Source organism: Solea senegalensis, linkage group LG12, assembly GCF_019176455.1.
Source record: "Solea senegalensis isolate Sse05_10M linkage group LG12, IFAPA_SoseM_1, whole genome shotgun sequence".
Classification (NCBI taxonomy): domain Eukaryota; kingdom Metazoa; phylum Chordata; class Actinopteri; order Pleuronectiformes; family Soleidae; genus Solea; species Solea senegalensis.
The window spans coordinates 7610097-7626550 of record NC_058032.1 but is presented as its reverse complement, the minus strand read 5'-3'; the positions used below and the strand labels follow the sequence as shown (position 1 = coordinate 7626550).

Sequence of the window (16454 nt, the reverse complement as noted above, 5' to 3'; positions counted from 1 at the left end):
CACGCTCCCACACACACACACAATAGCATACATTCAAACACACACTCCCAAGTTCTGACTCCCGTGCTCATGGCAAAGTCTGTGTTTTAATTAGCTCCTTACGGGACTAAGGCCGACTAACACAAACACACATGCGGCACACTTTCCCTCCGGAGAAACAGTGAGCAGAGAAAAGACAAAATGATGGAATAGATGACTGGAGGGGAGAGACGGAGGGGGGGAGGCGGGGGAGGAGAGGGGCAGTGGGTGATTGAAACAAAGAAGAAACTTTCCAATCAGTCGTTTACATGCTCTAAACTCTCCTCCCCACTCCCTCGTTCACTTCAGAGGTCTCCTCCCACTCCTCTTTTTAATCTTTCTCTCTCTGTAAGCACCGGGCTGCATCACCTCCCAGTGAGGGTGTTGACGATGTTATTGTTAGCACTGGTGTCTCTAGAGTCTCTGCAGCAATACCGGTCGACTGATGCAACCCGCCGCCGCCGCCGCGCCAGGCTTAATAAGCAAACATTAAACATTACATGATTTAGCACGGCAGACAGCAGTCAACAAGCTTTAAATGGCTGAAAATAAGACCAGAAAGCCAAACCAATGAGGCATTTATTTACGTTCTGCTGAGAGGAATGTGTGTGTGTGTGGTATTTTTTTGTGGGTGAAAAAAGGTTCATTGTAAACAAATGAGATTGTGAGATGAGGTTCATTTGCATGTATATAAAGTAAGAATGTTCCCCAGAGGAAATTTAGTTTACTCTTGATTTGAACTGCTTCAATTTAACATTTTTTTTATTTTTTTTTACTGTTTGTTTTGTTGGGCTCGCTCTGGCTTGGAGAGCTGTAATGTAGAAAATGAAATTGAAAATTGCAAACACATTGAGGCACAAAATGGACTCAAGAAAGGGCAACGTGCCAACATACTGCATCAAGTGAAATAATAAAAAAAATGTAATCATGAATTCATAAAACACTAACACAGCTGTTGAGAAAGTAATAAACAAGGGTTACATTTTCTTTACACTGGTGTCAGAGTTGACCCCAAGTTTTCAGCCGAATATAACAGTTGCGTCACTGACTGGCTCTCGCAGGGATTTTAATCACATCACATGATCTTTATCGCAGCCTTGGGGGTAATACTCATTTATGACCACAGTTAGAGCGGTAGTTAGCCGCACATGCTTTTTTTTTCCAGCTCACATAATGTTAGTGTGGCTTAACACACTGTTGCGTTAAACATCATAAGCAAGCCATTCCTTACACTCTGGTCCTTGTGACTGTGGTTATTTGGTGGTGTCAAAAAAATGACACCACCATCAAAGCTGTTTTGCAAATGTTCAAACTGGGCTTGACCTTTAAAATTCATTGCAGTGAGCAGGAATACTGGGGAAAAAATAGCCAAGGTTATTAAAATACTCGTGTTTTGGGATCACAGCTCTGTGTCCAGAGCCTCTTTCCTCAGAAGAGCACAAAGAGATGCTTTTGTTTCTCATGCGACAGTTGACTCCAGGCAATCTCTGTCTCTGAGTCTCTCTGCTGATATTGGCACTTTTTATTGTTTTTCATTGTATGACACTTTGCTTTTTTTTGTATGTTTCTTTGTGGCGTAGGAAGTTTTAGAACGGCCAGTAGGAACAACTGCCCACTCTCTCCCTAAATGTCCCTGTGATTCATCAAAATCTTCATCAAAGTTTTTTCTGTGAACTATCCTAATCTGATCGCTCAAAGCCTCCCTGAACATCTGCTTATACCTCACACACAGCGGGACAGTGAAAGTAGCTGCAGACAGACTTTCAGTTTGAAGAGGATATAAATACAAGCTTGAAGAGATCCCTGAAAGATGGGCAGTTTGAAAAGAGCTTTGGATGTTATTATTTGCTTTATCATCTCCTGGGTCCATGTTGAAATAGTATCAAAATGAGCTTTTGGCTGATAATATCTTCTGGAGGCCATTTTGCACCTCCCTTATTGCAAATGTGGGAGGCTGCAAAATGGAATCAAGTGGATGAAACGTGTAGAGGTCAGAGATTTCCATATCTGCTCTTTTGACCTCCTTTCAAATGCTGGCAAGGGATAGTAGTTGTGCAACAAGCCGGGACTGAAAACCATGAGCTGCAGACTAGCAGGCTGCTGAAATGTCTTTGTAAGCAACAAGACTTAAACTCCAGGCATAAAGTCAAAGAAGTCACAGCTTGACTGTAAAATATACCACCTCCTTGCCCAGAAGAGAAGAATCTAAACTTTTGGAGCGACATCATAATGGTTATAATATATTTGTCACAATCTGAGAACGAAGAGAACATGGTTTACGTTTATAAAACCTTTTCTTTTTTTTTACTGTAGCCGTCATAACTTTGAATCATCAGGCATATAGTGTTATGTATTGTGCTGCACTGTATGTCCAAATATACACATCATAGTGTAAATATTACAGTGTACAGAGCCGGCATCTAAGAACACAAGAGCGCAGAGCATAAAGATGGTTTATTGTCATAAAGTAGCTGCACTTACTCGACCGGTGTCTTAACAATATTTGAAAGTTATTATCTTTATGGCCGTGTGTGTGTGTGCGCGAGTGTGTACTTGTGAACCAGGAGAACAGGGGACTTTGGTGTCGTTATACACTCACAAAGAGGGGACTCCACGTTGAACAGGGGACCTGAAAAATTTCAGGTCAGCTGTTTAACGTGGAGTTATGCTTTAAATCAAGCTAAATAACCCGGAATAAGGCATTATCCCTAACCCTTACTATAACTAGTTCATTCTTAAGCCTAACCCGGAATTGGTTAAGTCTAGAGCTATGATTCCAGTTGTGGCCTAACCACAACTGGAATCATAGCTCTAGACTAAACCAATTCCTCAGAAATGAAGTTTTGCCTCATTAGAACCAGGTTTTGATCTATGTGAGGGCTACTGGTACTGACATGGTGGGTGTTTATTAGTTGTATATATGCAACTAATATACAGCTATACAAAAGTATACCTTTTGAATCTTATTTTTAATTCCCTCTCTTTCTCTCATTTCGATTTGCACTTAAATATGCAAATAAGTGCAGTGGTAAGAGTTTTATCAACGACGATTTTCGGTGGATATGTGATTGAAACATCACTCCAGCTTCTGCATTTCACTACACTGGATAAATAGTGAAAACAGCAAGTGAAAGGAGGTGCGTGTGGAGTGATGTGCAACTTAGTGCAAGAAGCAAATATTAACACTCTCATAGAGGGTAAGCAACAACAAAATGCTTTTTGATCACACACTCCAGGATCTCGCTTGACGCTCTTTATAGACATCATTAAGTTGTGCCTTCTCATCCGTCTGTGGTGACTTCTGTGCCACCCACTGCTTCTCTGGAAACTCACTCCTAATATTCGTGTAGCAGTGGTGGATCGGAAACACACATGAATTCGTAAAAAATGTAGGGAAAAAGTGCCGGGAATCCACATTTTAATGGAAGCCAAGCTTCTTTTACACACACACACCAGCACTCACTGTCGTAGGCACTGTGTTGTAGCATGAATATAATAGCAGAGTAATGGACTGATGCATTAGCTGCTTCCTCCTGATATTCAATTCAATTTTATTTGTACAGTGCCAATTCACAACATACATTATCTCTTTTACATTGTTGCTTTCCTGTAATGAAGGTCTCTCTCTCCCCCTCCCCCTCTGTGTGTGTGTGTGTGTGTGTGTGTGTGTGTGTGTGTGTGTGTGTGTGTGTGTGTGTGTGTGTGTGCGTGTGTGTGTGTCAGCTGGACAGAGTCATCTTCTGTGTGTTCTTGCCCATGGATAAGGAGCTGTACATGCAGAATCTCCCGCTCTACTTCCCTGCTGGTGAGTTGACTTTCCCACTTTCCCTCTCTCTCACGCACACACACACACGTGCACACACACACACACACACACACAACTGTATACAGTGAGGACAACTCAGCTCCAACGCAATTGAGCTACAAGCACTAATGGAGACACACAGTGATGTCATTCCCTGCATGCTATTTGTACATACAATACAATACACAAAGCCAGAATACTGTGTGTGTTAAATGTGTAAAAATGAAAAATCTACATTTCAAATAAGAAACGTTCACTTTTCAAACGACAAATGCATTATTGAATGATTTCACCACAGCTGATTCTCTGAACTCATTCAGTGTACCAAGGGCTTGAGTTTGAAGTTCAGATGTATTAGGTGCTGAAAATGAATCATTAGGAGTGAGCACTAAAAATGCACCTAATACGTCCTGGGATGATCAACATGGTCGCCCTCTAATATTTTATTCTTACCCGTTCAGGTAGTTCTCAGTCTCAAAAAGCTTGGTGACACCTGATATATGCACACATGCACACACAATTATTTAAATTAGCACTACTACTACTAAACTAACTCTTTCTGTATTTGTTCACCTCTTCATGCATTATCTTTAGGTCTATAACTATTAAAGTAACTATGAAATGCACAATGACATACTGTAGGTCAGGGGTCTGCAACCTGTGGCTCCTCTGCACCTCTGCACCTCTGCAGTGGGTCCCTGTAGATTTGAAAGAAAAACAAATATTTGATATGCATGGTTGTCTTTCAGAGTAAACACCTCTTATTTCGAGATTAAGGCGATAAATAAAAGTGTTTGACAGTGTTATATATTATGTGTCATATCGTCTATGTCTCTGTCAGATGCAATTTTTAAAAACCTCCTCAAACTCAACCGACCTGTGTTTGAAATATGGAAAGCCATTCCCAACACTTTAATGAACTTTTGTACAAGAAGAAGTACACACTTGGATCCACATACTGTACTTATGCCAGCAGTTTTTCTCAAACATGTGCTACATTAAATCCAAAGTGGGTCACTTTTTATTTGATCAGTTTTCCACCAATAATGGAAGGGCACAAGTAGGTCTACATAGTTGTAGTTATAGTTAGGCCAACAGTGCTTTTTGTGTGTTTTCCTATGAAATGTCAACAGTTTTCTTTTTTGTACTTCTTAAATTTCACAAATGCAACAAACTTTAGTTATTATATTTATTATATTTATATTTATACATGAGGGTTTTGCGGCTCCAGATTATTTATATTTGTGTGCAGAGGGGTCAAAAATAATGGCTCGTCTGATACTAGAGGTTGCAGACCCCTGGCATAGGTACACAGGTGTGTTTTATTAAATTAATTTCAGTGCACACACACACATGTTGTTGGTTTGGTCTTTCATGTAGCTGTGAAAACCACTTTATTATTACTTTATTTGTTCAGTCAAGTGAATTCATCAGAACACAAATTCCAGTGATTAATGTCATATAATAATTGAGTCAGACATTGGACTTAAGTCTCTGTGACAAATAGTGCAACGAGTGATCTGTGTTACACATAGGCGGTGTTGTGTTATGGGGTGGGATATTTCACTGAGAGACATCGAGATGTAATCCACTAAATCTACATTTATTTATTTTTTTTGAGTTATTGCACTACTAAAAATCCGACAGATTTACTCTTCTAACATATATTGAAACAGACACTTACAAATGTTGGGGAGTGCAGGAAAAAGTACCATACATCCACATAACTTCCAGGGTTTCAGGGATTCAAATAAGATAATACAAAAAAGAAAGACTATCATTGGGAATTACACCTTTGCTTTGACAACAACATCATGTAACTGTGTTCAATACAGAGCTGGACAGTCTCTGAATAAACATCTACAAACTATATTAGCTTTCAGCACCTTTTAAAGCTCATTAATTAACATCTCATTTATTTTTAATGTGTTTACAAACACTACCATGCACAACAACTTTATTCTTGGCCCCTGTGTAAAAATGTGTTACTTGCACATGTGAGAGAGAGAGAGAGAGAGTGTCATGGTTGCATCTTGTTGTCAAATCATAAGTTATTCATGCACTGAAGATGTTTAGTTGTTAATGCGAAAACTGCATTACCACCACATGGTAGACTAGCAATGGGTCAAAATACTCATTTGGTGATATATCGTCGTCCTTCCTCGCGCAATGTGATAATCCATTCACCGGTTTAATAAACAAATGAACGCACTTTAAAGCAAACAGGAAGTGGGGGGAGAAGAGGGAGTGTACAGCGGCATAATGGAGGAGAAAGCTACGTTAAGAGATGCTCCATCCACGTTCCATGCACTTTGTTCCCTATGTTGTGTATAAATAGAGAAATGCTGCACTTTTAACTTTTCACACGGACGTTTTTGCTTTCTTTAGTTTAGTCTTTAGTTAGACAGATTGGTGTATTATTGTCTTGCAATATATTGATTATCACAGAATCGTTGTATCGTGATATTATTATTGGTATCGTGGACCATGTATCAGTACCCTGTGATTCCCAATCATGTTACATATTGTGTGGGGTACTTTTCCCAACGTTCTTTAAATCCATAGAAATGAGCGGTGTAATAGTTCACACAAGTCACAGTTTGGTTTTTGAAGTCATGGTTCAGTACACGTTTGATACAGCAGGAAAAAAAAAGGCAAGAAAGTGTGCTTTATATCACAGTCTTGGAACAATCATAAAAGTATGTAAGTAAGAACACGGTCCACCTTCTCTATTTTGTTTGCTCACTGCTTTCTCTCTCAAAAAGTCAAATTCAAAGGGCTTTATTGGCAAACAGTAGGGAAGAACAAAGAAAATGTGTAGTGACAAAATGAAAACAAGATCAGGCATGCAAAAAAAAGTTGTTATAGAAGCTGTGTAACGGAACAACAAACACTTGCTCTGTTGCCATGTGTCGAGACGAAATGAGAACAAAAGGCATGCAAAGAAATATGTATAAATATATATGTAGAGAGAGATAGAGAGGAAAAAAATGATATTAAAAAATGCTGTCAGAATAAAAATGACACTCTGTTTGTACAGGATGATTGCCCTTAAACTGTAAAGCACACACAGTGTGCATGTAAAATGAAATATAATTGCACTGAGAATGAAAATTCTATTGCATGACATATAATATATAATAACAGAGATGTGCAGTTGTGAACATCAGGAGGAGGAAGACCCGGGGCTGGGCTCTCAGTCCTTTTCACAAAATCTTGCTGCTGTGTTTGCACATTGTTGCACTTCACCCAGCAGGTATGGAAGTTTGAATTAGTAAAGTGAGGGAAGCTCCAAACAATCACTACAATGAACTATACTTGCCATCATCTCTCTCTTAGGACAGAAGAATTTCCCAAAGTGCTTAATTGTTCTTTATTCTTGTTCAGATATTGTTGAAAAGTGTGTGCTGCCAAAAATGTGCTGAAAATATTTCACCGCTTTTTGTTCACTGCTGAAAAGTTGATTCTTCCTCATTCACTTCTGTTTTACCTTGATTTTTCTGCCCACCACTTTAGCCTGACCAGTGACAGCAGCTTATTGTTCAGGTAACAAACCCAGTGTGTGACAACATGTGTTGTTGGTCCCTTTTAAGAGGAATAACTGCAATTAATTCTGTTCCATAAATGGGTAGCCTTAACCTTAACCCCCGTGTGAAAAGTAAATAATGTGTCATAGAGGAGAAACACTCACTTTTAATAGCAACCAGGACTTCCATTTCGCTCCCCAGTTAAATGGAATTGACTTCTTGCATTTGGTGAATGGGCAGTGTTGGTCTCATTTAAAGTGTTGTTTTTCTGCCTTTGTGAATGTTGAAAGTGCCTGGTTCCAATGGAAGAAGCCACAGTTTAAGCCTCTGAAGGTTGTTCTGTGCATGTGCGACTCACGTCTCACCTACTTTTCAAAGGAGGCTAAAGCGAATGTAGTACGCCATCATTGCAGATTGATCTGTGTGGTTAAATGAAGTTTGGTAAATACGTAAATTTTATGTTGGCTTGAGCCGTGACATGATGACTTCACCCATTTGTTTTGATTACGCCCATGATTGATAGAGTTATAATGCCAAGCAGTCTGGGCTCCCTAGGAATGATCAGTCATTCACTCAATTATTCAAATTAAGCATCGGTATTACAACTGCAGCCATAACCTCTAATGTCTCACTTTACCAGCGCTATAAATCAAACTCACCCCTCATCTCCAAAACATTTTGAGACAGAGGTCTCCGCCACCATGCTTCCTGCATTCGTACGAGTTATTTTTAGAGTTGCTACAGCAACAAACACAAAACCAAGCAAAACTATTTGGAAGTAGTTGCTCCACATTGTTTTTTTCACACAGTCCTGGAAATGGTTTGGTCACAGTTTTGGATTTACCTGAGTAGGTCACTTATACTTTAACATACGCGGTGGGATGTTTACAACATTCCTTCATTCATTCATTCATTCATTCATTCATCCATTCATTCATCTTTAACCACTTTATCCTCCACATGAGGGGCGTTCAATCCCAGCTGACATAGAGTGGCATACACTCTGGAAAGTTCATCACAGGGCCTCATTCACATTTTCTAGCTTATTTATTTCCAAATAAATGAAATAAATGACACATTAAAATATCTGCACAGTGCAGCACGGTTGAAACTTAAACTTAAGAAGAATTAATTTTAAATGAGGAGAGAGATGTTATGCTCTCAGCGGCAGTAAAGTCAACAGAGAGATGCTGCTGGCTTTGGATATCACTCACTATTACATTAATATGCATGCTGCTCAACAGATATGTATACACTACATGTATATACAGGAGCGGGATGGAAAAAAAACAGCAGCAGACACAAGACAAGATGAAAAGACATCTTAAGCTAAGGATTTAAAGCACTTAAATTATATGTGACAGACAAGGAGTTTTAGAAGAGTCAAAGGGGGAGAAAAAAAACCATTTTATTCAAAATAAAAGCTGAATCAAACCATTGTTGCTGCCGGTTTAAAGCTAAGCTTTAAACCTAGACGCCGTGGTGAGAGTCTTCGTTTTTTGATCTTTTCTGCAGACAGAATTGGTCGATACCAGAAGGGATTTCTCACATATTTCAAAGCAGGCCTAAGGGAAGATCAGTTGCTAAAAATAATGGGATCCCGAACTGTGATTTCCCTCGCTCTCCCTGCTTTAAACATAAAATAGAAATTCAGTATGTAGGGAGTGTTCTGTCGACACAAATGTAACAACGACTGAGGGAAATTATCAACTCACAGTAGCGCGCTGTACAAATGTGAGTGTCATTCCAGCGGTTTGTAATAAGTTCCTTTCACCACACGGAACAAAAGAATGTGTATAAAGTGGGACTTAACATTTATACTCCAGTAAATAATAGAAGTGAAACAGTGGCTGATTCCGACAGTCTGTATCCGGAGTACAGCGTCTGACTCACTTAACCTAAAGTTTGCGTCGGACCCGCTTTACTAGAACAGCTGCTTCTGGGTCGGGGTTAGACCTTTCCTCATCAGTCGTGATGTAAGAACACATCACACGTCACCACACGCTCAAAAACAAAACACCGCTATAGTGAGGAACACAAGTTATATACGTGTATAATTGCTTTAAAATAGCCTTAGAATTAGTTTGGTATATGAACTTTTGGCAAAGGTCTTGTTTTACGTAGGCTGCTGTTTTACGTAGTTACTAAGTTACACAGTTTGTAAAGGGAGCACTTGCAAACTTAAAGGACACATTTTCCTCCTGAAATGAGACAAATACACATTTAAGCTCAAGCTCTCGGTTGCTTGACGCTACATTAATATGCAACTCACAAATAATTACTCTTATGTTAAGTGCGGATCAAATAACTATGTATAACATGAAAAGTGTCATTTGTAGTGACAAATGCAATTATCACCTGCGCCACAGAGTGTTTAACATCTTTCAACTGTGATTTTTTTTAACCTGGTAGTTGTTTTTAGCAAAGGGGGGGAAAAAAACTGATACTGTACGCAGATTTTTTTATAACCAGGGTTAAAACAGCAGCAGCGAGTTTATGGGGGTGTTTATACACTAAGTTGCGTTACTGTGTGTTCACTTAATACAGCTTTACATGGAGCGATGGAATCATTATTTTACCCCATCTGTTTTCTGACCTTTGTCACGCGTGCAAATCCTCAGCCTGTGAAACTCAACATGTGAAAGCCCTTTGAAATCAGCACTTTCACATCTCCACACTGGGTCAGCTGAATAAGCAGTGGTTGTTCTCCAAAGGTACACGTGTCCCTGGAAGAAAAAAAAGCACAAAGTCAGTGGTAGCTGTTGGTGTTTTTCCCCTCCTCTAATGGATGTGCAGCAGATTTTGTAGCAGCAGTGAGCAAGCAGTAGCGGTGCTTGGCTGGTAGATGGAGTGGAACTGTCTGTCTGTCTGTCTGTGTGTGTTTATATGTGTGTTTGTGCGTGCGTGTGTGTGACACAGCGGCTGCAGGCAGCCCTCCAAGTCTCCACTATAAACCTTATGTGTCTCTAACACCTGGCACTTCCCACACTGGCTGTCTGTTTGATGTGTATGTGCATCGGTTTGCATGCTATGAATGTGTCTGCGTCCATGTTGGACTCGGGATGACTAATCCTCACTAACGGATCCCTCTGCAGCAGCCAGGTGCTCCAATCACCAAAATGCTATTCTTTGTTGCATGAAGTTAAAATGGTCACCCATATTCCCCATATTTCACTGTCTCTCTCTCTCTCTCTCTCTCTCTCCGTCAGCCTCCCCAGAATCCACTGTCAGGAGTAAACTCTGAGAGTGGATCTGTCAGATTGTGTTGCCGTGGCTACACTCTCTCTCTCTCAGCATCCAGACTCTTCCTCCTCCTCCTTCTCCTCCTCCTCCTCGCTGTTGACGTGTATCCAGACCTTCTTCAGCTGGAAGATGTGATTGCTTCTTCTTTCCTCCTGAAGGTTAAGGTTGTTTTGTTTTGAGGCGCACACACTAGTGCTTCCGCAGATGTCGATTACGCTCTCTGTTTTCTCCCACTAATGGTTCAGTTTGTGAAAGTTTTCAAAACGCAAAGTGTGCAATGACAGCGACGGTGTCTCTTTCCGCACAAGTTCCCGTCGTCTGAAAGGATTTCATTTCACCGTCGTTATTAGCTTCTACAACATTTGTTGGTTCTTGTGTTGAGTCTGAGCCACAGTGTGTGAGATTCCACTGTGTGCGCATGTGTGTGAGACAATGATCAAAGCTTATTAAAGGGAATCGCACAGGCTTCTTGTGTGCGTCGGTGTGAATTGATTATTTCTCGAGATGCAATATGAGTCAGTGAGCTGAGCACCACAAGGGAACACTTGACATGAATATTTCCTCCCTTGTTTTCTCTTGTCTGAAAGTGATGGAGACAGAATGAGGGATTCTTCTGTCTCTGCAATTTGACGACGAACGATAAATAGTTTAACACTGAGACTGAGATTTAATTTTTTTCTCCACACAGAAACATGCTGCTTGTGAAATGAGCTTGTTGTAGAGCATATGTGCCGTGTATAGAAGAATACCCCGTGCAGAAGCATCAGTAGGGAGTAAGTCGAGATCAATATGATATTATTGTTAGTGCTTTCCCAATAACAGTGGGTCACTATTCAGCAAATGCAAGGTAATGAGCAACATTAGATAAAAACTCTTGGCCCGTGTAAATCTACAACTTCAGCTCCTCTATTTGATCATGTGTAATTACATTTTAGAATGAAAATAAAAATCTGTTTGTATTATTGCGATACCACTGAAGGTGAGCAGTAATACAGTATTGAATTATCATTGAGCCCTTGTCGTCCCTAAATACCAATATTAAAAGTGATTTATCTCAAATATGTACAACAGAAACCTTTGGTGTTAAACAGGGCGCGCGCACAACATGGCGAGGACATGTTTTCCCAAAAATATGAAAATGAGATGTAACTGTAACTGTACACACATTCAAAAACGTGTTATTATGGTATTGTTATTTATTTGGCAAATAACAAACTGAATTCACATTTTTCTCACTGGGCTTCTTCTCTGAGAAGGAATCAAGCATAAACATTCAACCACTAAAGCAAATGTTTCTGTTTGGAAATGCAATTTGTCTAATTTGCTAATTTGTCGTCTACATAAAGAAATAATAATGTGCTTTTATGTTATTTGTTCCTCTATGCATCCAGATAGCTACTATTAATCAAGGGGGAGAAAAGAAAATACAGTTCAGTCCAAGTCTAGAAATTGTTGTAGTACTGACAATATATTTATAATATAATTTGAACGAAAATGATGCGTTGTGTTTATTTAGTGATGGATATCAGAATTTGAAGGATTTCAATGAATAATATAAAAAAAAGTGTTTTATAAATCAGGCTTTAGCCTACACTCATTTTAAATTATATTGTTTCTTAGTGTATCCTCTTTTTTTGCAAAGCCCTTTTTTTTAATCTGGTTTGCTATTATTATTATTATTATTATTATTATTATTATTATAATAATTATTATTATGAACAGCATACTGTAGCACCTGCAACATTACAGTTCTTCAATGATGGCTCTGTTTCCAGCCTCCACCGGGTCTTAAGGGAAATATTTGTGTTTTAAGCTGCTAAATGCTTCAGTATGTTCACCAGCTGGTCACGATCCGTCTGCTGCTCAGTCCTGAGCAGGCTGTGTGCGCCGTGTGTTTAGAGCCTCCTGCAGCTGAAACTAGATATAATGAGAGTGAACCAACACAGTGCATTTGTGTGCGGACAGACTGAGATGACTGCAGTTAAACTAGATGAGCTGCAGATTCAGCTGATAATTCTCCTGTGACAAAATATATTCTTTATAGTCTGTTATTATCTTTTTTCCTGATTAATGACAAAGGCAAAAAATTGCAAGTCAAATGTTGTCGTTTTGAGTGTCAGAATACTTCTTTTACCAGCAACATTTTACAGTTTTACACTGTTTTACACTCTCAGATCTTCTTCTTCTTCTTTTTTTTGAGTGACTGCAGCACCTGTTCATTTTTAACAACCATCATCAATCCTCTCCTCTTCTCTCCGTTTATGTCCTCTTTTTTGCTCCATGCTGTCCAAATCCCATGTCCTCGAGTAGCCTGTCTGCTTGTCACGACACACCATATGTGTATTTATGCCCGTGCTATCGCGCCTCTCCCCACAGCGCATCTGTATGACTTTTTAATTGTTTGTTGCAGGATGTAGCCGTCACATGTCGGCGGGATGCAGGCCGTGATTTGTGTGAAGCGAAATGAGTGTTTAGCGAGCCACCGTCCCGCCCCGCGACTTTCATCTGCCAACAACCATCTTTATTGATTCCAAACAATCTGCCACAGTGGTGGAGACACACAGGGGGGAGGAGGGGGAGGAGTGTTGGGTCGCAGGAAGCAAAAACAAACTACAAAGAATAAAAACAGGAAATTGGGAGAAGCATATTTTGTATTAATGCTTCATCTCGCACAAAAGGGGATTGTCTTTTCCACCCCTGAGCTCTTTGATTCTCTCCATCTCTGGGCCCTCGTCTGCTTCTTCTCTCTCTCTCTCTCGTCTTCTGCATTCTCCTCCCTCCCCTCATATCTCATTCTCGCTGTTTTACTCTACAGGATGGTGGAAAAAAAATAAACAGATGGAAGAGGGAGGGCTAGAGAGACGGAGGGAGGAAGGATGTTGGAGTTCAAACTGAGAGAGAGGGGGAAAGAGAAAATGGTGCGGATGAGAGGATGTGGAGCTGACGGGAGGACGGAGGGAAAGAGGAATTGGGAGACTGATGAACTCATCTAGAGCCACTCTGGGTTTTTAATAAGCAGCAGACTGTGAAGATACTCTCTGACTAGTCACTCTGAATAATGAAAGAGAGACAGAGGATGAGAGGATGAAGAGACAATGAGACTCATTATCCTCCAACCAGTTTTCATCACTGTCCCATCAGTAATCTCTCCCTCCCTCGTTCTTTCTGTCTCACTTGTCCTCAGACCGTCCACGGCTCTGTTTGAGATGACAGATGAAGACCAATTACGCTAACTGCTTCGTTAACTTGAAGGCTGATTCCCTGCCATCTTTCTGAGCATACACTGATAATCCTGGAAATTGCTGGCTGCTCGCAGCCTGCAGACACACCCACACGTACGAGTGTGTGCGCATACTCTTGATGCCTTCACTGGCACAGAGAAAATTGTGTGCCAAAGTCTGTGGAAGTGGATGTTACGGAGCGTGTGTGTGTGTGTGGGATGTCAACTGCTTGTTCAGTTAACAGCATCACGAGGCAGTGAACTCTTGTTGAAGAATTTATCACAGGTCGATGCTGTTGCTGACTTTGTTCATTGCAGTCAAATAGGTTACTGCACTGTCAACATTTCCCTGGCACTTAAACTCATTTGTTACTGTTGAGTTTCTTCCAGCAAGAGACAAAAAAAATAATCCAGAGTAAATTTTAAATTATTCGCCTTGTCTGTATGTTTAGTGCTTGTTCTTTTTTTTCCGTCATGTCGTTAAGTGGCTATTATTTAGAGATCTCTGGTTTAGCCATTTTGGGCTGAAAATGTTTATCTTCTGGTAAAAACAATGCGGCTGTGGTTGTAATTCACAAATCTCTGCATGTGGTTGGTAAAAAAAGAAAGATTATTATAATATATATATATAGCTATAGATTCAACACCTGTAACATGGGTTAGGGTTCGTTTACCTCTTATCTCAGTTAAAATGATCAGGGAGAAAAAGACTTCTTTTTGCCCTTACCTTTCACATTTTGCCCTGTTATGGGCTAAATCACTTTCTGTTTTCAGCGTTTTATTAGTGTCCAACTGTAAAACGTGCGCTCCGCAGTGCCCTCAAAACTCCCCACAGTTAAATGAAACAAATGTTTTTTCCCGGTGTAGCAGAGTTTATATGGTATATATTATTCCACTTGCCACAAAGTCATGCTTTATATCTGTGGGTAAGTGTGGCTCGAGGGCGCCCTCTAGGTCGCAGGTAAATGCCACAAGTGCCTTAGGGCATTGCCAATTATATGAGAGAGTTGCCCGAGGTGAGCCACAGAGCCACACCTCTGTGTACAAATATTGTGTATTAATGTGTGTAAACGTCAGGTGTGTTAACAACGCCGGGGTCGCCGACTTGTCCTGATAATTAAATAATGAACTCAGTTATACTGAAACTGTGTAATTTTCTATCGACCAAATATGAGTTTTCTTTTTTTCCCTCACCTGAGCTGTACCCTCCTGTCCTTTGTCTCTCAATGTCGTCCCTGTGATGGTCTGGCGATGTGTCCAGCGTGGTAGAACTGTCCAGAAGGTGTAACTATTGCTCTATATAGTTATTATTATCTGTGATAGATGTTATTATGATTATGATGATCTCCAGGCGGTGTATGGACCATGCACAGTTTGTCATCAAAGTGCTGTTTGTTTCACTTTTATTTCAGTTCATTTAACTGATCGTTAGAACCCGTGCGCTCTGTCGGTTTACAACCTACTAACTAGTGTGTGTGTGCAATAAAACTTCATAAAGACACTCGAGTTGTCCCCGCCGTTCATGTTCTGATTACCCTTTCCAGAGGGGAGTTTATTAAGCTGTAGTAAGCAGTTTAGTTAAAGTCTGGACAGTTGTAAACCACTGTCGGAGCCTTGCCACGGAGTAAACAGTGTCAGTGGGGATTGGCACCAGCAACCCCAAGGGTTGAGCCATGTGAGACTGACCTGTACAGATTCTGTTCCTGCATCGTTAATAGCTTTCATAAAAACACACACAGCACAGAGTGGGGAGACGTTGGAGCTGCACACTGACGTGTCCTGTATACTTTCTCCTAACAACCTCACAGCAGAATGAGTTGTACTGTGCAAAAATCAGCCATGTGACTCTATAGCTGTCATCGACAATGATGGAAAGTCCAATATACAGGAGGCCGGATTGTAGGTTTTAAAGTGTGCGGCACCCTTCACTTTTATTAAACCTCTTCAGTTGAAGTAAAAAACTGTTCCACTTAAAAAGACACATCCGAGACCGGGGTCAAACGGGGCAAGGGCATTTTTTTTTTTTAATCAGCAGAATGAACTTAATGCACTGTTAGTGACCGGACTGAGCTGAGTTTGTTCAGTGAGTGTCGGCAGCCTTGTTATACTCTGACAGGTTTGTTGTCCCTCCTTAGTAACACAGTGTGGACAAGAAAGTGTCACTTTGTGGAGCAACAGCCACCAAAGACTAAAACACATGAGTGAGCACAGACATACGCCACATTCATCTTGTGTTGTTCACTCCAGAGGTAAAAAAAACCTTCATGTCACTCACTGAGCATTAAAAAAAATCCTCATATCTACAAGAACTAAAAAGCATCAACAATCCCAGTTACCGGACATCTCAACAAAATCCAGTGTTGACACAATTCATTTGATGAATTCAGCTGATTGAAATCACCCGTGCGAAGTAACAAACCACTTTGAATACGTTACACAGCAAATGTGGGCTAATTACACAGTGACAGGCGTTCACATTCTTCCTATTCACACATGAATGTAGAAATACTGTAGAATACACAGAGAAGCTCATTCATACCAAAGCACTCCATTCAGGTTGTCACTCATTTCAGGTGCTTATCCGAGACAAGGACTGCTTTATAGATAAAGTGTCATTCCAGCTAAATTTATCTGAGTAAAG

At 40.3% G+C, this 16454-nt stretch overlaps 1 protein-coding gene across 3 annotated transcripts in view; it reads left to right on the top strand.

Annotated features, from left to right (window-relative positions):
- The window catches only part of macrod1 (mono-ADP ribosylhydrolase 1), a 113181-nt gene extending 101930 nt beyond the window's left edge, over positions 1–11251 (top strand). For 2 of the 3 annotated variants that reach the window (XM_044041168.1, XM_044041166.1), the window contains 2 exons: positions 3742–3823; positions 10560–11251. In XM_044041168.1, the coding sequence (XP_043897103.1) occupies positions 3742–3823; positions 10560–10594 (117 nt within the window). In that variant the 3' untranslated portion in view covers positions 10595–11251. Of the gene's footprint in view, positions 1–3741; positions 3824–7339; positions 7370–10559 lie in introns of all 3 variants that reach the window. The other variant, XM_044041167.1, reaches the window with a different exon arrangement.
- Positions 11252–16454: the final 5203 nt, after the last annotated feature.